We start from the raw sequence: 22,615 nt of genomic DNA on the forward strand, positions 1-22,615 counted from the left end.
ATCCTCCGCCTGCTCCACGATGACAAGCAGGCCGTGATCCTTACCAATGGATTTTCCACAGACTCAATCCACGTCCGGACCGGGGTCAAACAGGGCTGCGTCATCGCCCCAACCCTCTTCTCAATCTTTCTCGCCACCATGCACCACCACAGTCAACAAGCTCCCCACTGAAGTGGAACTAAACTACAGAACCAGTGGGAACCTGTTCAACCTGCGCCATCTCCAGGCCAGGTCCAAGACCACCCCAACCTCTGTCGTCGAGCTACAGTATGGGGACGATGCCTGCGTCTGCGCACATTCAGAGGCTGCACTCCAGGACATAGTCGACGTATTTACTGAGGCGTACGAAAGCACGGGCCTTACGCCAAACATCCATAAGACAAAGGTCCTCCACCAGCCTGTCCTCACCGCACAGCACTGTCCCCCAGTCATCAGGATCCACGGCACAGCCCTGGACACCGTGGACCACTTCCCCTATCTCGGGAGCCTCCTATCAACAAGAGCAGGCATCGACGACGAGATCCAACACCACCTCCAGTGCAGCCTTCGGCCACCTGAGCAAAAAAGTCTTTGAAGACCAGGCCCTCAAAACTGCCACCAAGCTCATGGTCTACAGGGCTGTAGTAATACCCGTCCTCTTGTATGGCTCAGAGAACTTGGACCATGTACAGTAGACGCCTCAAGTTGCTGGAGAAATATCACCAACGCTGTCTCCGCGAGATCCTACAAATCCCCTGGGAGGACAGACGCACCAACATCAGCGTCCTTATTCAGGCTAACATCCCCAGCATCGAAGCACTGACCACACTCGATCAACTCCACTGGGCAGGCCACATAGTTCACATGCCAGACATGAGACTCCCAAAGCAAGCGCTCTACTCAGAACTCCTACACGGCGAACGAGCCAAAGGTGGGCAGAGGAAACGTTACAAGGACACCCTCAAAGCCTCCCTGATAAAGTGCAACATCCCCACTGACTCCTGGGGGTCCCTGGCCAAAGACCACCCTAAGTGGAAGAAGTGCACCTGGGAGGGCGCTGAGCACCTCGAGTCTCATCGCCGAGAGCATGCAGAAACCAAGCGCAGGCAGCGGAAGGAGCGTGCGGCAAACCAGTCCCACCCACCCCTTCCCTCAACCACTGTCTGTCCCACCTGTGACAGAGTCTGTGGCTCTCGTATTGGACTGTTCAGCCACCAAAGAACTCACTTCAGGCAAAGAACAAAAAGGGCCATTGTACAGCAAAATTCTAAAAGGACAGAGGGTGTTAAAAAAACAAGCCTAAAGGCTTTGTGTCTTAATGCAAGGAGTATCCGCAATAAGGTGGATGAATTAACTGTGCAAATAGATGTTAACAAATATGATGTGATTGGGATTACGGAGACGTGGCTCCAGGATGAGCAGGGCTGGGAACTCAACATCCAGGGGTATTCAACATTCAGGAAGGATAGAATAAAAGGAAAAGGAGGTGGGGTAGCATTGCTGGTTAAGGAGGAGATTAAGGCAATAGTTAGGAAGGACATTAGCTTGGATGATGTGGAATCTATATGGGTAGAGCTGCAGAACACCAAAGGGCAAAAAACGTTAGTGGGAGTTGTGTACAGACCTCCAAACAGTAGTAGTGATGTTGGGGAGGGCATCAAACAGGAAATTAGGGGTGCGTGCAATAAAGGTGCAGCAGTTATAATGGGTGACTTTAATATGCACATAGATTGGGCTAACCAAACTGGAAGCAATACGGTGGAGGAGGATTTTCTGGAGTGCATAAGGGATGGTTTTTTAGACCAATATGTCGAGGAACCAACTAGGGGGGAGGCCATCTTAGACTGGGTGTTATGTAATGAGAAAGGATTAATTAGCAATCTCGTTGTGCGAGGCCCCTTGGGGAAGAGTGACCATAATATGGTGGAATTCTGCATTAGGATGGAGAATGAAACAGTTAATTCAGAGACCATGGTCCAGAACTTAAAGAAGGGTAACTTTGAAGGTATGAGGCGTGAATTGGCTGAGATGGATTGGCGAATGATACTTAAGGGGTTGACTGTGGATGGGCAATGGCAGACATTTAGAGACCGCATGGATGAACTACAACAATTGTACATTCCTGTCTGGCATAGAAATAAAAAAGGGAAGGTGGCTCAACCGTGGCTATCAAGGGAACTCAGGGATAGTATTAAAGCCAAGGAAGTGGCATACAAATTGGCCAGAAATAGCAGCGAACCTGGGGACTGGGAGAAATTTAGAACTCAGCAGAGGAGGACAAAGGGTTTGATTAGGGCAGGGAAAATGGAGTATGAGAAGAAGCTTGCAGGGAACATTAAGACGGATTGCAAAAGTTTCTATAGATATGTAAAGAGAAAAAGGTTAGTAAAGACAAATGTAGGTCCCCTGCAGTCAGAATCAGGGGAAGTCATAACGGGGAACAAAGAAATGGCGGACCAATTGAACAAGTACTTTGGTTCGGTATTCACGAAGGAGGACACGAACAACCTTCCGGTTATAAAAGGGGTCGGGGGGTCTAGTAAGGAGGAGGAACTGAGGGAAATCCTTATTAGCCGGGAAATTGTGTTGGGGAAATTGATGGGATTGAAGGCCGATAAATCCCCAAGGCCTGATGGACTGCATCCCAGAGTACTTAAGGAGGTGGCCTTGGAAATAGTGGATGCGTTGACAGTCATTTTCCAACATTCCATTGACTCTGGATCAGTTCCTATGGAGTGGAGGGTAGCCAATGTAACCCCACTTTTTAAAAAAGGAGGGAGAGAGAAAGCAGGGAATTATAGACCGGTCAGCCTGACATCGGTAGTGGGTAAAATGATGGAATCAATTATTAAGGATGTCATAGCAGTGCATTTGGAAAGAGGTGACATGATAGGTCCAAGTCAGCATGGATTTGTGAAAGGGAAATCATGCTTGACAAATCTTCTGGAATTTTTTGAGGATGTTTCCAGTAGAGTGGATAAGGGAGAACCAGTTGATGTGGTATATTTGGACTTTCAGAAGGCGTTCGACAAGGTCCCACACAAGAGATTGATGTGCAAAGTTAGAGCACATGGGATTGGGGGTAGTGTACTGACATGGATTGAGAACTGGTTGTCAGACAGGAAGCAAAGAGTAGGAGTAAATGGGTACTTTTCAGAATGGCAGGCAGTGACTAGTGGGGTACCGCAAGGTTCTGTGCTGGGGCCCCAGCTGTTTACACTGTACATTAATGATTTAGATGAGGGGATTAAATGTAGTATCTCCAAATTTGCGGATGACACTAAGTTGGGTGGCAGTGTGAGCTGCGAGGAGGATGCTGTGAGGCTGCAGAGCGACTTGGATAGGTTAGGTGAGTGGGCAAATGCATGGCAGATGAAGTATAATGTGGATAAATGTGAGGTTATCCACTTTGGTGGTAAAAACAGAGAGACAGACTATTATCTGAATGGTGACAGATTAGGAAAAGGGGAGGTGCAAAGAGACCTGGGTGTCATGGTACATCAGTCATTGAAGGTTGGCATGCAGGTGCAGCAGGCGGTTAAGAAAGCAAATGGCATGTTGGCCTTCATAGCAAGGGGATTTGAGTACAGGGGCAGGGAGGTGTTGCTACAGTTGTACAGGGCATTGGTGAGGCCACACCTGGAGTATTGTGTACAGTTTTGGTCTCCTAACCTGAGGAAGGACATTCTTGCTATTGAGGGAGTGCAGCGAAGGTTCACCAGACTGATTCCCGGGATGGCGGGACTGACCTATCAAGAAAGACTGGATCAACTGGGCTTGTATTCACTGGAGTTCAGAAGAATGAGAGGGGACCTCATAGAAACATATAAAATTCTGACGGGGTTAGACAGGTTAGATGCAGGAAGAATGTTCCCAATGTTGGGGAAGTCCAGAACCAGGGGTCACAGTCTAAGGATAAGGGGTAAGCCATTTAGGACCGAGATGCGGAGGAACTTCTTCACCCAGAGAGTGGTGAACCTGTGGAATTCTCTACCACAGAAAGTTGTTGAGGCCAATTCACTAAATATATTCAAAAAGGAGTTAGATGAGGTCCTTACTGCTAGGGGGATCAAGGGGTATGGCGAGAAAGCAGGAATGGGGTACTGAAGTTGAATGTTCAGCCATGAACTCATTGAATGGCGGTGCAGGCTAGAAGGGCCGAATGGCCTACTCCTGCACCTATTTTCTATGTTTCTATGTTTCTAGGAGTGGAAGCAAGTCTTCCTCGATTCCGAGGGACTGCCTATGATGATCTACAGCTTTCTTCCTCACTATTAACCACACGGCCAATTTTTGTATCATCTGCAAACTTCTTAATCATGCCCCCTACATTCAAGTCTATTTCATTGATAGATACCACATAAAGCAAGGGACCCACCACTGACCCCTGCAGAACCCCACTGGAAACATCCTTCCAGTAAGAAAAACTCCCATCAACCATTACCCTTTGCTTCCAGCCTCTGAGCCAATTTTGGATCCAACTTGCCACTTTGCCCTGGATCCCATGGGCTTTTACTTTTTTGACCAGTCTGCCATGTGGGACCTTATCAAAAGCCTTGCTAAATTGACAGGTGAAAGCCCTGGTCAATATTTATCCCTCAATCAACATCAATAAAACAGATTATCTGGTCATTATTACATTGCTGTTTGTGGGAACTTACTGTGCACAAATTAGCTGCCGCGCTTCCTACATTGCAACAGTGACTACACTTCAAAAAGTACTTAATTGGTTGTAAAGCACTTTGGTGGTCGTGAAAGGCGCTATATAAATGCAAGTCTTTTTTTGCTCAAACCCCTGTAGGCTACATCAAACACATTACCCTCATCGACCCTCCTTGTCACCTCCTCAGAAAGTTTAATCAAGTTAGTCAGACATGACCTTCCGTTAACAAACCAATGCTGACTCTCCCACACTCTCACGGTAATACTCTGTTATACCTCAACGCCTTACTGTAACACTGATACGCCTACATTCCTTGTTATAAATACTGAAACACCCCATACTGCAGCAACTCGCCAAGGCTTCTTCGGCAGCATCTCCCAAACCCGCAACCTCTACCGCCTAGAAGCACAAGGGCAGCAGGTGTATGGGAACACCACAACTTCCAAGTTCTCCTCCGAGTCACACACCATCCCGACATGGACATGTAATCGGCTGTACCTTTATCATCACTGGGTCAAAATCCTGGCACACTCTCCCTAACTACTACGACTACTTAGGCAGCCCCTCGGAGTCGAGGATGACTTTCTTGCACACTAATATGAGTTCTCAAGTGACTGATGGAGTCCAATGCGGCCCTAACAGCACTGTGGGAGCACCTTCACCACACGGACTGCAGCGGTTCAAGGCGGCGGCTCACCACCACCTTCTCAAGGGCAACTAGGGATGGGCAATAAATGCCGGCCTTGCCAGCGACGCCCACATCACAAGAATGAATATTTTTTAAAACAGCCCTCAAAGTAGGTTTACACTTTGCACAGAGGTTGTTGAGGCTCTGGAAATGCAGTAGAGGTGTCCTCCGTTAGCAAACTCGAGCAGCAACTAGTGGAGGTTTGTCGGAAAAAAGATAGAGGAGAGAGGGAGAGTGTGGGTGCATTGAATGAAAGAACGAACCTCGCATTTACACAGCATCTTATCATTCCTTCACAAAGCAACAACAACTTGTATTTATCTAGCGCCTTGAACGGAGAAAAACGTCCTACAGTGCTTCACAACAGTGTTACAAAACATTTGACACTGAGCCACAAAAGAAGAAATTATGGCAGATAGAGCTAGGTTTTAAGGAGCGTCTTAAAGGAGGATAGAGAGGTAGAGAGGTTTATAGAAACATAGAAATTTACAGCGCAGAAGGAGGCCATTCCGGCCCATCGTGTCCGCGCCGGCCGACAAAGAGCCGCACGGCCCTCGGTCAGCAGCCTAAAGGTTACATATAAACCCATGAACAATGGCGGAAAGGTAAAGAGCACCCGGGCCCAACCAGTCCGCCCCACACAACTGCGACACCCCTTGCACCGAAACATTCTACACTCCACCCCAACCGGAGCCACGTGATCTCCTGGGAGAGGCAAAAACCAGATAAAAAACCCAGGCCCAATTTAGAGAGAAAAAATCTGGGGAAATTCCTCTCCGACCCATCCAGCCGATCGAAACTAGTCCAGGAGATCACCCTGGCCGTATTCGATTTAGGAAGGGAGTTCCAGAGCTTAAGGGCCCAAGCAGCTGAAGGCACAGCCAGTTCATTCCTTTTAAAGTGGATTCCCTGATATGTGGGAAACATGTCAGTCAGTTTGTGCACAGCAAGCTCCCACATATAGCAAAGGGAGAAATGACCAGTTCACTATTTTGTAGTGGTATTGCTTGAGGGATTAATGGTGGCCAGGACACCGGAGAGAACCGCCCCCCCCCCCCCAGCTCTTCCATCAGTGACCATGGGGTGTTCTGCATCTGTCTGAAGGCAGACTTTTGATCTTCTCCTTCGACAGATGGGACCTCCGACACCGGGAGTGTCAGCCAAGACTTTGTGCTCAAACCTCTGGAGTGGTGCTTGAACCCAGGACTTTCTAACTCCGAGGCGAGTGTGCTACCATCCAGCTGATACAATGCTGGGGTATTTTTCTGAAGCTTGAGACCAATCAATGTGGATCAAAATGATCTCATTCAGGGCCTGTTCATTCCCCTGCAGGTCTCGCAGTCGGTTATTTGATAGACTCCCCCCTCTGAGCCCGGCAGCTGCTCCCTTTCCTCACCGCGGCCTCGCGTCTGATGTCGAGAGATTGATCCAGACACACGACGCAATGATCCCTCTGTGGCTGTGCAGCAATCGGCCACAGGCTGTGATCCTGAAGTCATCTTAAATTGAACAGAAAACAACTTCACTTCTCTCACTTCCCTTCATGTCATGTGAGACCCATATGAAAGATTTCAAGGTTTTTGCGATGGCTCAGACGCCAGGGTATGGAGGATCCTTGTGTTCGGATACTGCAGGGCGCCCTCACAGTGAAACATCCCAACACTGTTAACACCGTGACGGGCAATGGCTATTGATGGAAGCACAGGATTTGTACAATGTAGGGAGGGGTGTGAGGTATACCAGAGAGTATTACAGTGAGGGTGTGGGGTATATCAGTGTGTTACAATGAGGGGTGTGAGGTATACCAGAGAGTATTACAGTGAGGGTGTGGGGTATATCAGTGTGTTACAGTGAGGGGTGTGGGGTATATCAGTGTGTTACAGTGAGGGGTGTGGGGTATATCAGTGTTACAGTGAGGGGTGTGGGGTATATCAGTGTTACAGTGAGGTGTGTGGGGTATATCAGTGTGTTACAGTGAGGGGTGTGGGGTGTATCAGTGTTACAGTGAGGTGTGTGGGGTATATCAGTGTTACAATGAGGGGTGTGGTGTATATCAGTGTGTTGCAGTGAGGGTGTGGGGTATATCAGTGTGTTACAGTGAGGGGTGTGGGGTATATCAGTGTTACAGTGAGGTGTGTGGGGTATATCAGTGTGTTACAGTGAGGTGTGTGGGGTATATCAGTGTTACAATGAGGGGTGTGGGGTATATCATTGTGTTACAGTGAGGGGTGTGGGGTATATCAGTGTTACAGTGAGGTGTGTGGGGTATATCAGTGTGTTACAGTGAAGGGTGTGGGGTATATCAGTGTTACAATGAGGGGTGTGGGATATATCAGTGTTACAGTGAGGGTGTGGGGTATATCAGTGTTACAATGAGGGGTGTGGTGTATATCAGTGTGTTACAGTGAGAGTGTTGGGTATATCAGTGTTTTGCAGTGAGGGTGTGGGGTATATCAGAGTGTCACAGTGAGGGGTGTGGGGTATATCAGGTTTACAGTGAGGGGTGTGGGGTATATCATAGAAACATAGAAAATAGGTGCAGGAGTAGGCCATTTGACCCTTCGAGCCCGCACCGCCATTCAATAAGATCATGGCTCATCATTCCCTCAGTACCCCTTTCCTGCTTTCTCTCCATACCCCTTGATCCCCTTAGCCGTAAGGGCCATATCTAACTCCCTCTTGAATATATCCAATGAACTGGCATCAACAACTCTCTGCGGCAGGGAATTCCACAGGTTAACAACTCTCTGAGTGAAGAAGTTTCTCCTCATCTCAGTCCTAAATGGCCGACCCCTTATCCTAAGACTATATCCCCTGGTTCTGGACTTCCCCAACATCGGGAACATTCCTCCCGCATCTAACCTGTCCAGTCCCGTCAGAATCTTATACGTTTCTATGAGATCCCCTCCCATCCTTCTAAACTCCAGTGAATAAAGGCCCAGTTGATCCAGTCGCTCCTCATATGTCAGTCCTGCCATCCCTGGAATCAGTCTGGTGAACCTTCGCTGCACTCCCTCAATAGCAAGAACGTCCTTCCTCAGATTAGTAGACAAAAACTGAACACAATATTCCAGGTGAGGCCTCACTAAAGCCCTGTACAACTGCAGTAAGACCTCCCTGCTCCTATACTCATCCCCTTGCTATGAAGGCCAACATACCATTTGCCTTCTTCACCACCTGCTGTACCTGCATGCCAACTTTCAATGACTGATGAACCATGACACCCAGGTCACGTTGCACCTCCCCTTTTCCTAATCTGCCGCCATTCAGATAATATTCTGCCTTCGTGTTTTTGCCCCCAAAATGCATAACTTCACATTTATCCACATTATACTGCATCTGCCATGCATTTGCCCACTCACCTAACCTGTCCAAGTCACCCTGCAGCCTCTTAGCATCCCCCTCACAGCTCACACCGCCACCCAGTTTAGTGTCATCTGCAAACTTGGAGATATTACACTCAATTCCTTTATCTAAATCGTTAATGTATATTGTAAATAGCTGGGGTCCCAGCAATGAGCCCTGCGGCACTCCACTAGTCACTGCCTGCCATTCTGAAAAGGACCCGATTATTCCGACTCTCTGCTTCCTGTCTGCCAACCAGTTCTCTATCCACGTCGGTACATTACCCTCAATACCATGTGCTTTGATTTTGCACACCAATCTCTTGTGTGGGACCTTGTCAAAAGCCTTTTGAAAGTCCAAATACACCACATCCACTGGTTCTCCCTTGTCCACTCTGCTAATTACATCCTCAAAAAATTCCAGAAGATTCATCAAACATGATTTCCCTTTCATAAATCCACGCTGACTTGGTCCGATCCTGTCACTGCTTTCCAAATGCGCTGCTATTTCATCCTTAATGATTGATTCCAACATTTTCCCCACTACTGATGTGAGGCTAACCAGTCTATAATTATCCGCTTTCTCTCTCCCTCTTTTTTTAAAAAGTGGTGTTACATTAGCTACCCTCCAGTCCATAGGAACTGAACCAGAGTCGATAGACTGTTGGAAAATGATTACCAATGCATCCACTGTTTCTAGGACCACTTCCTTAAGTACTCTGGGATGCAGACTATCAGGCCCCGGGGAATTATCGGCCTTCAATCCCATCAATTTCCCTAACACAATTTCCTGCCGAATAAGGATATCCTTCAGTTCCTCCTTCTTACTGGACCCACTGTCCCCTAGTACATTCGGAAGGTTATTTGTGTCTTCCTTCGTGAAGACAGAACCAAAATATTTGTTCAATTGGTCTGCCACTTCTTTGTTCCCCATTATAAATTCACCTGAATCTGACTGCAAGGGACCAACGTTTGTCTTCACATATCTATAGAAGCTTTTACAGTCAGTTTTTATGTTCCCTGCAAGCTTCCTCTCGTACTCTATTTTCCCCCTCTTAATTAAACCCTTAGTCCTCCTCTGTTGAATTCTAAATTTCTCCCAGTCCTCAGGTTTGCTGCTTTTTCTGGCCAATTTATATGCCTCTTCCTTGGATTTAACACTATCCTTAATTTCCCTTGTTAGCCACGGTTGAACCACCTTCCCCGTTTTATTTTTACTCCAGACAGGGATGTACAATTGCTGAAGTTCATCCATGTGATCTTTAAATGTTTGCCATTGCTTATCCACCGTCAACCCTTTAAGTATCCTTTGCCAGTCTATTCTAGCCAATTCACGCCTCATACCGTCGAAGTTACCTTTCCTTAGGCTGAATGGCCTACTCCTGCACCTATTTTCTATGTTTCTATGTTAAGTTCAGGACCTTAGTTTCCAAATTAACTGTGTCACTCTCCATCTTAATAAAGAATTCTACCATATTATGGTCACTCTTTCTCAAGGGGCCTCGCACAACAAGATTGCTAATTAGTCCCTTCTCATTACACATCACCCAGTCTAGGATGGCCAGCTCTCTAGTTGGTTCCTCGACATATTGGTCTAGAAAACCATCCCTAATACACTCCAGGAAATCCTCCTCCACCGCATTGCTACCAGTTAGGTTAGCCCAATCAATATGTAGATTAAAGTAACCCATGATAACTGCTGTACCTTTATTGCACACATCCCTTATTTCTTGGTTGATGCTGTCCCCAACCTCACTACTACTGTTTGGTGGTCTGTACACAACTCCCACTAGAGTTTTCTGCCCTTTGGTATTCCGTAGCTCCACCCATACCGATTCCACATCATCCAGGCTCATGTCCCTCCTTACGATTGTATTAATTTTTTCTATAACCAGCAATGCCACCCCGCCTCCTTTTCCTTTCTGTCTATCCTTCCTAAATGTTGAATACCCCTGGATGTTGAGTTCCCAGCTTTGGTCACCCTGGAGCCATGTCTCTGTGATGCCAATTACATCATATCCGTTAACTGCTATCTGCGCAGTTAATTCATCCACCTTATTCCGAATACTTCTCGCATTGAGGCACAGAGCCTTCAGGCTTGTCTTTTTAACACACTTTGCCCCTTTAGAACTTTGCTGTAATGTGGCCCTTTTTGTTTTTTGCCTTGGATTTCTCTGCCCTCCACTTTTACTATTCTCCTTTCTATCTTTTGCTTCTGCCTTCATTTTATTTCCCTCTGTCTCCCTGCAAAGGTTCCTATCCCCCTGCCATGTTAGTTACAGTGAGGGTGTGGGGTATATCAGTGTTACATAGAAACATAGAAAATAGGTGCAGGAGTAGGCCATTCAGCCCTTCGAGCCAGCACCGCCATTCAATATGATCATGGCTGATCATTCAACTTCAGTACCCCACCTCAGCCTTCTTTCCATATCCCCTGATCCCTTTAGCCGTAAGGGCCACATCTAACTCCCCCTTGAATATGTCCAACGAACTGGACTCAACAACTTTCTGTGGTAGAGAATTCCACAGGTTCACCACTCTCTGGGTGAAGAAGTTTCTCCTCATCTCGGTCCAAAATGGCTTACCCATTATCCTGAGACTGTGACCCCTGGTTCTGGACTTCCCCAACATCGGGAACATTCTTCCTGCATCTAACCTGTCCCATCCCGTCAGAATTTTATATGTTTCTATGAGATCCCCTCTCATTCTTCTAAATTCCAGTGAGGAGAAGCCTAGCCGATCCAGTCTTTCTTCATATGTCGGTCCTGCCGTCCCGGGAATCAGTCTGGTGAATCTTCGCTGCACTCCCTTAATAGCAAGAATGTCCTTCCTCAGATTAGGAGACCAAAACTGCACGCAATACTCAAGCTAACAGTGAGGGATGTAGGGTATATCAGTGTTACAGTGCGGGGTGTGGGGTATATCAGTGTTACAGTGAGGGGTGTGGGGTATATCAGTGTTACAATGAGGGGTGTGGGGTATATCAGTATTACAGTGAGGGGTGTGGGGTATATCAGTGTTATAGTGAGGGGTGTGGGGTATATCAGTGTTATAGTGAGGGGTGTGGGGTATATCAGTGTTACAGTGAGGGGTGTGGGGTATATCAGTATTACAGTGAGGGGTGTGGAGTATATCAGTGTTATAGTGAGGGGTGTGGGGTATATCAGTGTTACAGTGAGGGGTGTGGGGTATATCAGTGTTATAGTGAGGGGTGTGGGGTATATCAGTGTTACAGTGAGGGGTGTGGGGTATATCAGTGTTACAGTGAGGGGTGTGGAGTATATCAGTGTTACAGTGAGGGGTGTCACTCGCAACTCCTCAGATAATGGAGCAGCCCATGCCTGCAAGCAGCAAGACCTGGACAACATTCAGACTTGGGCTGATAAGTGGCGAATAACTTCACACCACACAAGTGCCAGGCAATGACAATCTCCAACAAGTGAGATTCTAACCCCTTCCCCTTGGCATTCAACGGCATTACCATCGCCAAAATACCCACCATCAACATCCTAATGATCACCATTGACCAGAATCTTAACTGGGCTACGGTAAAAGGGCGGGTGAGGGGTCTAGCTGAGGTGCTCTTGGAGAGAGCCAGCATCGCCTCCATGGGCCAAATGGTCACCTTCAGTGCTGCAATTATTCTATGATTGTATGCTTCTATGAAACCCCCACCATCTACAAGATGTACTGCAGCAACTCGCCAAGGCTTCTTCGGCAGCACCTCCCAAACCCGCGACCTCTACCACCTAGCGGGACAAGGGCAGCAGGCGCATGGGAACACCATCACCTCCACGTTCCCCTCCTAGTCACACACCATCCTGACTGGGAAATATATCGGCCGTTCCTTCATCGTCGCTGGGTCACAATCCTGGAACTCCCTCCCTAACAGCCCTGTGGGAGCACCTTCACCACACGGGACTGCAGCGGTTCAAGAAGGCAGCTCACCACCACCTCGAGGGCAATTAGGGATGGGCAGAAACGCTCACATCCGATGAATGAAAAAAAAATACGTGTGTGTAGATTTCAGCCTGAAGGGACACTTGGGAGAGAAAATAAGAAAAACGCGTAGAATACCCTTTAATGGAAAATGAAGAAACTCTGAGGCTGGTTAACTTTGTGTTTGATCCTCTGAAACACAGTGTTATGAGATGGTCTACAAGAACATAAGAATTAGGAGCAGGAGTCGGCCATTTAGCCCCTCGAGCCTGCTCTGCCATTCAATAAGATCATGGCTGATCTGATCATGGACTCAGCTCCACTTCCCCGCCCGCTCCCCATAACCCTCAACTCCCTTATCGCTCAAAAATCTGTCTATCTCCGCCTTAAATATATTCAATGACCCAGCCTCCACAGCTCTCTGGGGCAGAGAATTCCACAGATTTACAACCCTCAGAGAGAAGAAATTCCTCCTCATCTCCTTTTTAAATGGGCGACACTTTGTTCTGAAACTATGCCCCATAGTTCTCGATTCCCCCACGAGGGGAAACAGCCTACATAATAACATAAGAAATAGGAGCAGGAGTAGGCCATACAGCCCCTCGAGCCTGCTCCGCTATCCAATAAGATCCTGGCTGATCTGATCATGGACTCAGCTCCACTTCCCCGCCCGCTCCCCATAACCCCTTATCCCATCATTTAAGAAACTGTCTTTCTGTCTTAAATATATTCAATGTCCCAGCTTCCACAGCTCTCTGAGGCAGCGAATTCCACAGATTTACAACCCTCAGAGAAGAAATTTCTCCTCATCTCAGTTTTAAATGGGCGGCCCCCTATTCTAAGATCATACCCTCTGGTTCTAGTCTCCCCCATCAGTGGAAATATCCTCTCTGCATCCACCTTGTCAAGCCCCCTCATAATCTTATACGTTTCGATAAGATCATCTCTCATTCTTCTGAATTCCAATGATTAGAGGCCCAACCTACTCAACCTTTCCTCATAAGTCAACCCCCTCATCCCCAGAATCAACCGAGTGAACCTTCTCTGAACTGCCTCCAAAGCAAGTATATCCTTTCGTAAATATGGAAACCAAAACTGCATGCAGTATTCCAGGTGTGGCCTCACCAATAGTCTCTATAACTGTAGCAAGACTTCCCTGCTTTTATACTCCATCCCCTTTGTAATAAAGACCAAGATACCATTGGCCTTCCTGATCACTTTCTGTACCTGCAGACTATCCCTTTGTGTTTCATGCACAAGTACCCCCAGGTCCCGCTGAACTGCGGCACTTTGCAATCTTTCTCCATTTAAATAATAACTTGCTCTTTGATTTTTTTCTGCCAAAGTACATGACCTCACACTTTCCAACATTATAATCCATCTGGCAAATTTTTGCCCACTCACTTAGCCTGTCTGCATCTGCCCTGTCCAGCCCCCTCAGAATCTTTCCATTTCAATAAGATCACCTCTCATTCTTCTAAACTCCAATGAATACCTTGTCCTTCCGTCAGCCAGGGGCAGTGAGGTGAAGGTGGTTTTTCAGCAGCCCTGTACCCTGAAGACTGAGCTCACGCCTTGACGGGAGAGGCAGCACTGCATTTGAAGGCAAAAATAAAATGCTTTTGCCACAATAGCTCCTATTCGAAGTTTCTTTACCTTCACTGATATGTTGCAGGAGGGCACTTGAACCCGGGTACCTTTCGAGAATGCGCTGGGACGTAGAGCTGACACGTTGGAACGCAAACTCTGAAAGGCCCCGTTATGCCGCTGCCTAACTCGGACATTGTGCGGCCTGCTTTCTTTGTGACGATACCCTGGGCTGGATTTTTGGTCGTCTGCCGCCCCTGTTAGCGCCACCGAGGGGCGGCAGTGCCGGCAGTAAGCACTTCCGGGCGGGCAGTCAGCTGCCAGTGCCCCGCCGGGACATTCGGTGCCGGTTTCGGCGGGGGGAGGCAGAGCATTACCGCCCGGAAGTGGTGAGCCGGTGTGCAGTGTCGCTGGTTGTAACACCGGCTCGGTTTTTGGCCGCCGCTCCGTCGAGCGCCCTCTGCTGGGAGCGCCCTCTGCTGGGAGCGCCTGTGAAAGCGGGCAGCCCGAGCTGTCGCGGCTGCAGACAGGTAAGTAATGGCGACCTCAGGTACGTGTGATCGTTGTTCTTGTGTTTTGCGATTTATGTTGTGTTGGCGTGAGTTATTTATTGGGAATGTTTTTGGTGGGGTTTATTCCTGTTTTTTTTTTCCCCCCCCCAGGCCTCTCTCCCAGTGCTCCGAAGCCGGCTGTTTAGCTCGGGATTTTCGCATGCTCAGTCTGCCTTGCGCCCTCAGAGAGGAGTGCAACACCTCCTCTTAGCACTCGGCCCCACGCTCAGGGCCCAGATGGTGAATTTTGTGGCTGAGGACGCAAACCATTTCCCGGCACAAACTTTACCGCCCCGGAATGACCAGAACCAACAATCCAGCCCTCTCCTTTTAATCTGAGGAATGTGCGTATTATAAAGCGGGGCTGGGAAGCTGTTTAACATCTAGGTGACGGGGCAGGTGGGCTGCCCATCGGTACCTCATCGTCAGCACTCGAGCAATGCGTTTCACCTTTTGATCCCTCCTTGAATTCAGAGCTCTTCATTTTGTTCAGTGTACGCTGCAATCCCACCCCCATTGACCCACACTCACCCCCAACCCCCCCACCTGTCCCGCTCTCCCCCCGCCCCGCTCTCCCCCCGCCCCGCTCTCCCCCCGCCCCCCCTCTCCCCCCGTCTCGCTCCTCCCTGTGTTGCCTATTGCTTATGTTGACTAGTATTAACAATGAGGGTCCAAGAGTCCCCCATAGAATCACAGAAATTTACAGCACGGAAGGAGGCCATTTTGGCCCATCATGTCCACGCCGGCCGACAAAGAGCCACCCACTTTCCAGCTCTCAGTCTGTAGCCCTGCAGGTTACGGCACTTCAAGTGCACATCCAAGTATCTTTTAAATGTGGTGAGGGTTTCTGCCTCTACCACCCTTTCAGGAAGTGAGTTCCAGACCCCCACCACCCTCTGGGTGAAGAAATTTTCCCTCAAATCTCCTCTAAACCTCCCCCCAATTACTTTAAATCTATGCCCCCTGGTTGTTGACCCCTCTGCCAAGGGAAACAGGTCCTTCCTATACACTCTATGCAGGCCCCTCATAATTTTATACACCCCAATTAGATCTCCCCTCAGCCGCCTCTGTTCCAAAGAAAACAAACCCAGCCTATTCAACCTTTCCTCATCACCAAAATTCTCCAGTCCAGGCAACATTTGTGTAAATCTCCTCTGTACCCTCTCCAGTGCAATCACATCTTTCCTGTAATGCGATGACCAGAACTGCACGCAGTACTCCAGCTGCGGCCTAACCAGTGTTTTATACAGTTCAAGCATAACCTCCCCGCTCTTGTATTCTACGCCTCGACTAATAAAGGCAAGTATTCCATACGCTGCCTTCACCACCTTATCCACCTGGCCTGCTACCTTCAGGAATCCCTGGCACCATTCTAATAAATCTTTTCTGCGCCTTCTCCAAAGTCTTGACATCCTTCCTACAGTGTGGTGCCCAGAATTGGACACTATACTCCAGCTGGGGCCGAACCATTAATCTATAAGGGTTTAGTATAACCTCCTTGCTTTTGTATTCTATGCCTCTATTAATAAAGCCAAGGAATCCGTTAAGCTTTTTAAAACATTTTTCTCAACTAGTTCTGCCGTCTTCAAAGATCCGGGTACATGCACCCCCAGGTCTCTCTGTTCCTGCACTCCCTTCAAAATTGTACCATTCAGGGTATATCGGATATCCGTGACCCACCAGAGAAAATTAAACTGCATGTGCCATAAATTGCAGTTAAAGGTGCATCTCATGCATTAGATAGTACAGAATCAGTGATGTACCGAGCAAAGTGATGGGTTCTTCACACATCCAGCGGAAACCTTGTGTTTGCACAAGTTACATCACATTTTCAGTCACAAACCAGTTTTCGGTGAAACTGTTTGGAGAAGGCTTTGGTGGGTATGGGACGGAATGCTGACTCGAGCTAAATATAGACTGTGCTATCACTGTCCAAATAAAGACTCACGCGGCTATGCAGCAAACTGCACCTTTTTTAGTGTCCGCCCGTAAGCAGTCTGGCAAACTGGTGATTCTTGCTCTGCGTGCTACGTGAAAGTAGATCAGATTCCAGACTGGCAGCTTGTGGGCTTCGGAATTATTTATATCACTTCATCATCCATCAAAATAAACCGTGTAATTTCTGCATTCCCCCCCCTCCTCTCTCGTCCGCATCCCCCTCCCCTCCTCCTCTCCCCCTCCCCTCCTCCTCTCCCCCTCCCCTCCTCCTCTCCCCTTCCCTCCTCCTCTCCCCTTCCCCCCCTCCTCTCCCTCCCCTCTCACCCTCCTCCTCTCCCTGCCCTCTCTCCCTCTCCCCCTCTCCTTCCCCTCTCGCCCTCCTCTGCCCCCTCCTCCCCTCCCTCTCCCCCTCCCTCTCCCCCTCCTCCCCTCCCTCTCCCCCTCCTCCTCTCCCTTGCACTCCCTCCTCTCCCTTGCACTCCCTCCTCTCTCTCCCTTGCCTCCTCTCTCTCCCTCTCCTCCTCTCTCACCCTCTCCTCCTCCTCCTCTCTTCCTCCTCCTCTCCCTCCCCTCCTCTCCTCTCCCTCCCCTCCTCTCCTCTCCCTCCCCTCCATCTCTCTCTCCCACCCTCTACCCCTCCTCCACCTCCTCCTCTCCCTTCCTCTCCTCCCACTCCTCTTCTCCCTCTCTCGCTCCCCCTCCCCTCCTCCCCCTCCCCTCCTCTCCCCCTCCTCCTCTCCCTCCCTCCCTCCCCCTCCTCCCCCTCTCGCTCTTCCTCTCCACTCCATCTCCCTCTCCCCTCTCCGTCCTCTCCCTCCCCCCTCTCTCCCACTCCCCACTCCCTACCCCTCCCCACACCCCGTTCTCTCCTACCCTGATGATACGAACCCTTGCGAGAGGCGGATGACGTTTCGATACTCCACCGTTGATTGTGTGTGAGTCGAGGCAGTGAATTTCGGCGAGCTGTTTGGCTGTGAGAGGCTTCAGCCCCACCTGATGTCTACACACATGCACATTGCAGTACAGGACCAGCAACTGGGAACACTGGCTGACTTGCTAGATGTAGTTATAAAATGTTATCGCGGGTATGGTAGTGCAGTGGTTATGTTACTTGACTAATATGGCAGCTGAGAATTTGAATTTGGCATTTTGAAAATTTGAATTCAGTTAAAATAATCTGGACGTAAAAAGGTGGTTCGAGTAAAAGTGACCATGAAGCTGTTGGTTTGTGGTCAAAATGCAACTGAAGTCCTTTGGGAAGGAAACCTGCGGCCTTACCCGGTCTGGACCTATATGTGACTCCAATGTGCCCTCTGGATTGGCCCTACAAAGAAATACTCGAAATTCCGCAGCCCCTTTCACGACCACCGGATATTCCAAAGCACTTTACAGCCAATGAAGTACTTTTTGAAGTGCAGTCACTGTTGTAATGTAGGAAACGCGGCTGCTAATTTATGCACAGCAAGCTCCCACAAATAGCAATGTGATAATGTCCAGATCATCTGTTTTTGTGATTTTCGTTGAGGGATTAATATTAATCCCCCACTGCTATTCTTTGGAATAGTTGCCATGGGATGTTTTACGTCTGTGCGAGAGAGCAGAAGGGGCATCGGCTCCTCCGACAGTGCAGCACCACCTCAGCCCTGCACTGGAACGTCAGCCTGGATTTGTGTGCTGAAGTCTCTGGAGGGGGACCATGAACCCACAACCTTCCAACTGGGGCGAGGGTGTGACCCACTGAGCCACCCTGTTGTCTGAAACCAGTATACAAGGCTCACCACCATATTCTCAGGGCAACTAGGATGGGCAATAAATGCTGGTGTGTCCAGTGATATTTCGATCTGCGCTAGATTGGGAGAAACTTCTTCACCCAGAGAGTGGTGAACCTGTGGAATTCTCTACCACAGAAAGTTGTTGAGGCCAATTCACTAAAATATATTCAAAAAGGAGTTAGATGTAGTCCTTACTACGAGGGGGATCAAGGGGTATGGCGAGAAAGCAGGAATGGGGTACTGAAGTTGCATGTTCAGCCATGAACTCATTGAATGGCGGTGCAGGCTAGAAGGGCCGAATGGCCTACTCCTGCACCTATTTTCTATGTAGATATTAATAAATGCTGGAAAGCAGTGCCCAACTTTCGCTTCTGATCAGCATTGAACAAAGTGATTTTCCGGGCTCGTGTGCACATCAAGAACATTATTTCCCTTCCTATTTCCCCCTCCTCTCCTAACGGTGCTGCCTCCTGCTGAGAATCGTGAGCCCGTTACAGCAGGGTCATTGGTCTATCCACCAATGGCACGCCAGTGCCAAGAAAGGACCCATTCCAAATTTCCAGCCCACAAATTCCAAAGGGGATAATCCAGTGGGACGAAGTATATGCGCAGATCGAGCTGAGTTGCCTGGGCTTCCTGGACTGGCTGGGGCAGTGCCCATGGGCTTGGTGTAGGCCAACATCCCCAGCATCGAAGCACTGACCACACGCGACCAGCTCCGCTGGGCAGGGCCACATCGTCCGCATGTCCGACACAAGACTCCCAAAGCAAGCGCTCTGCTCGGAACTCCTACACGGCAAGCAAGCCCTAGGTGGGCAGAGGAAATGTTTCAAGGACACCCTCGAAGCCTCCTTGATAAAGTGCAACATCCCCACCAACACCTGGGAATCCACTAGGAGTTCGAGGGTCTAGCGAAAAGGAGGAACTGAAGGAAATCCTTATTAGTCAGGAAATTGTGTTCGGGAAATTGATGTGATTGAAGGCCGATAAATCCCCAGGGCCTGATAGGCTGCATCCCAGAGTACTTAAGGAAGTGGCCCTAGAAATAGTGGATGCATTGGTCATCATTTTCCAACATTCTATTGATTCTGGATCAGTTCCTATGGACTGGAGGGTAGCTAATGTAACACCACTTTTTAAAAAAGGAGGGAGAGAGAAAACAGGGAATTATAGACCAGTTAGCCTGACATCATTGGTGGGGAAAATGTTGAAATCAATTATTAAAGATTAAATAGCAGTGCATTTGGAAAGCAGTGACAGGATTGGTCCAAGTCAGCATGCTTGACAAATCTTCTAGAATTTTTTGAGGATGTAACTAATGGAGTGGACAAGGGAGAACCAGTGGATGTGGTGTATTTGGACTTTCAAAAGGCTTTTGACAAGGTCCCACACAAGAGATTAGTGTGCAAAATTAAAGCACATGGTATTGGGGGTAATGTACTGACGTGGATAGAGAACTGGTTGGCAGACAGGAAGCAGAAAGTCGGAATAAACGGGTCCTTTTCAGAATGGCAGGCAGTGACTAGTGGGGTGCCGCAGGGTTCAGTGTTGGGACCCCAGCTATTTACAATATACATCAATGATTTAGATGAAGGAATTGAATGTAATATTGCCAAGTTTGCAGATGACACTAAGCTGGGTGGCGGTGTGAGCTGTGAGGAGGATGCTATGAGGCTGCATGGTGACTTGGACAGGTTAGGTGAGTGGGCAAATGCATGGCAGATGCAGTATAATGTGGATAAATGTGAGGTTATCCACTTTCGGGGCAAAAACAGGAAGACAGAATATTATTTGAATGGTGACAGGTTAGGAAAAGGGGAGGTGCAATGGGACCTGGGTGTCATGGTACATCAGTCATTGAAAGTTGGCATGCAGGTACAGCAGGCGGTGAAGAAGGCAAATGGTATGTTGGCCTTCATAGCTAGGGGATTTGAGTATAGGAGCAGGGAGGTCTTACTGCAGTTGTACAGAGCCTTGGTGAGGCCACACCTGGAATATTGTGTTCAGTTTTGGTCTCCTAATCTGAGGAAGGACGTTCTTGCTATTGAGGGAGTGCAGCGAAGGTTCACCAGACTGATTCCTGGGATGGCAGGACTGACATATGAGGAGAGACTGGATCAACTGGGCTTGTATCTACTGGAGTTTAGAAGGATGAGAGGGGATCTCATAGAAACAAATAAAATTCTGACGGGACTGGACAGGTTAGATGCAGGAAGAATGTTCCCAATGTTGGGGAAGTCCAGAACCAGGGGTCACAATCTAAGGATAAGGGGTAAGCCATTTAGAACTGAGATGAGGAGAAACTTCTTCACTCAGAGAGTGGTTAACCTGTGGAATTCTCTTCGACAGAAAGTTGTTGAGTTCATTAGATATATTCAAAAGGGAGTTAGATGTGGCCCTTACGGCCAAAGGCATCAAGGGGTATGGAGAGAAAGCAGGAAAGGAGTACTGAGGTTGAATGATCAGCCATGATCTTATTGAATGGCAGTGCAGGCTCGAGGGGCCAAATGGCCTACTCCTGCACCTATTTTCTATGTTTCTATCCCTGGTCGAAGACCACCCAAAGTGGAGGAAGTGCATCCGTGAGGGCGCTGAGCACCTCGAGTCTCGTCGACGAGAGCATGCAGAAAACCAGTCCCACCCTCCCCTTCCCTCAACGACTGTCTGTCCCACCCGTGACAGAGTCTGTAATTCCCGTATTGGACTGTTCAGTCACCTGAGAACTCATGTTTAGAGTGGAAGCAAACCGTCCTCGATTTCGAGGGACTGCCTATGATGATGGTGATGGTGTGGCCACCTGGGGTAGCGCGTCTCATCAGCCTGAGACCTCTCTAGAGGCAATTCACTGCACTGCATTAGTGTCCGGTGTGGTGACTGGGATCAGTGCAAACTCAGTCCAATCACAGAGACAATGATAATGAAGTGTTAATCTGCTCACATTGAATAAAGGAAAAACAAGATTTGCATTTCTATAGCGCCTTTCACGACCTCAGGATGGTCCGAAGCACTTTATAGCCAATGAAGTACTTTTGAAGTGTTAGTCACTGTTGTAATGTAGTAACGGGACAGCCAATTCGCACACAGCAAGCTCCCATAATAAAACATTCCAAAGCGATTCACAGGAACGTAATCAAACAAATATTGACCGAGCCAAAGAAGGAGTCATTAGGGCAGGTGACTAAATACTTGGTCAAAGAGGAAAGTCTTAAGGAGGGTTGAAGGAGGAGGGAGAGAGGTGCGGAGGGGCTTCGGGAGGGAATTCCCGAGCTTAGGCAGCAGAAGGCACGGCCACCAATGGTGGGGTGAAGGAAGTGTAAGACGGACCAAGGGGCCAGATTTGGAGGAGTGCAGAGACGGTGGGGGCATGTCAGCCTGGAGGAGATGACAGAGATGGGGAGGAGGAGTGAGGCCATGGAGGGATTTGAGCACGAGGATGAGAATGTTTAAATTGTTACAGTTGATACCGTACTTGGAGGTGAAGTTAATAATGGGACGGACAGCGAAATGAATACTTTTTTTCTCTCCTTTTCTATTTCAGCGTCTCAATCCTGATCTTCAATACCACACGACAGTCCTTTGTCCTGGTCAAGCAGTTCCGTCCAGGTAATATCTGCTGAATGTGTAGTTTGCTGCATGGAGGGATGTGCCTCCAGCTTTTGCAATCCAAGTATGAATGAGCGGGGTGGCTGTGTAAATGTCCCTTGTGTCGAGACAAGACCAGCAGACTCGGGGACATGGGTATAAACTCAAGCCTGACCCAGGTGGGCTGTACCCCAGTTATTCAGTGGGTTTTAGCCACCACCGGTGGATCGCGGCAACACCCACAGAAGCCAGGAGGTTTGTCCCAGCTGTTGATGGTTGAGGACAGGCTCAGACTCGGCTGTGATTCCTGCCACGGTCGAATATCCCTCCAACACTCACTGCCGCGTTAATAAAGGCTATTTTGGGTGAAGTGCCAGAGGGTGACCATCGCCTCTGGAACTCTCCCCCAAGCCAGTGTCGGGATAGAAGGGCGAATCAGGAAACTAGGCCAGCAGCTTCCCATTGACTTGTGGGTGGCAGCTTGGCTTCATTGGCAAGCCACTTGTCTCCGGGTCAGAAGATCATGGTTTTAAGCCCCACTCCAGGGCTTGCTGCACACACTCTAGTCCAAC

The 22,615-nt window shown here is 48.7% G+C and overlaps 1 protein-coding gene across 2 annotated transcripts in view; it reads left to right on the forward strand.

Annotated features, from left to right (window-relative positions):
• The window catches only part of nudt14 (nudix (nucleoside diphosphate linked moiety X)-type motif 14), a 249,592-nt gene that overhangs the window by 81,815 nt on the left and 145,162 nt on the right, over nt 1–22,615 (forward strand). For both annotated transcript variants that reach the window (XM_070879687.1, XM_070879686.1), the window contains exon 3: nt 22,000–22,064. In XM_070879687.1, the coding sequence (XP_070735788.1) occupies nt 22,000–22,064 (65 nt within the window). The remainder of the gene's footprint in view (nt 1–21,999; nt 22,065–22,615) is intronic.

The sequence above is a fragment of the Pristiophorus japonicus genome, chromosome 4, assembly GCF_044704955.1.
Source record: "Pristiophorus japonicus isolate sPriJap1 chromosome 4, sPriJap1.hap1, whole genome shotgun sequence".
NCBI classification, from domain to species: domain Eukaryota; kingdom Metazoa; phylum Chordata; class Chondrichthyes; family Pristiophoridae; genus Pristiophorus; species Pristiophorus japonicus.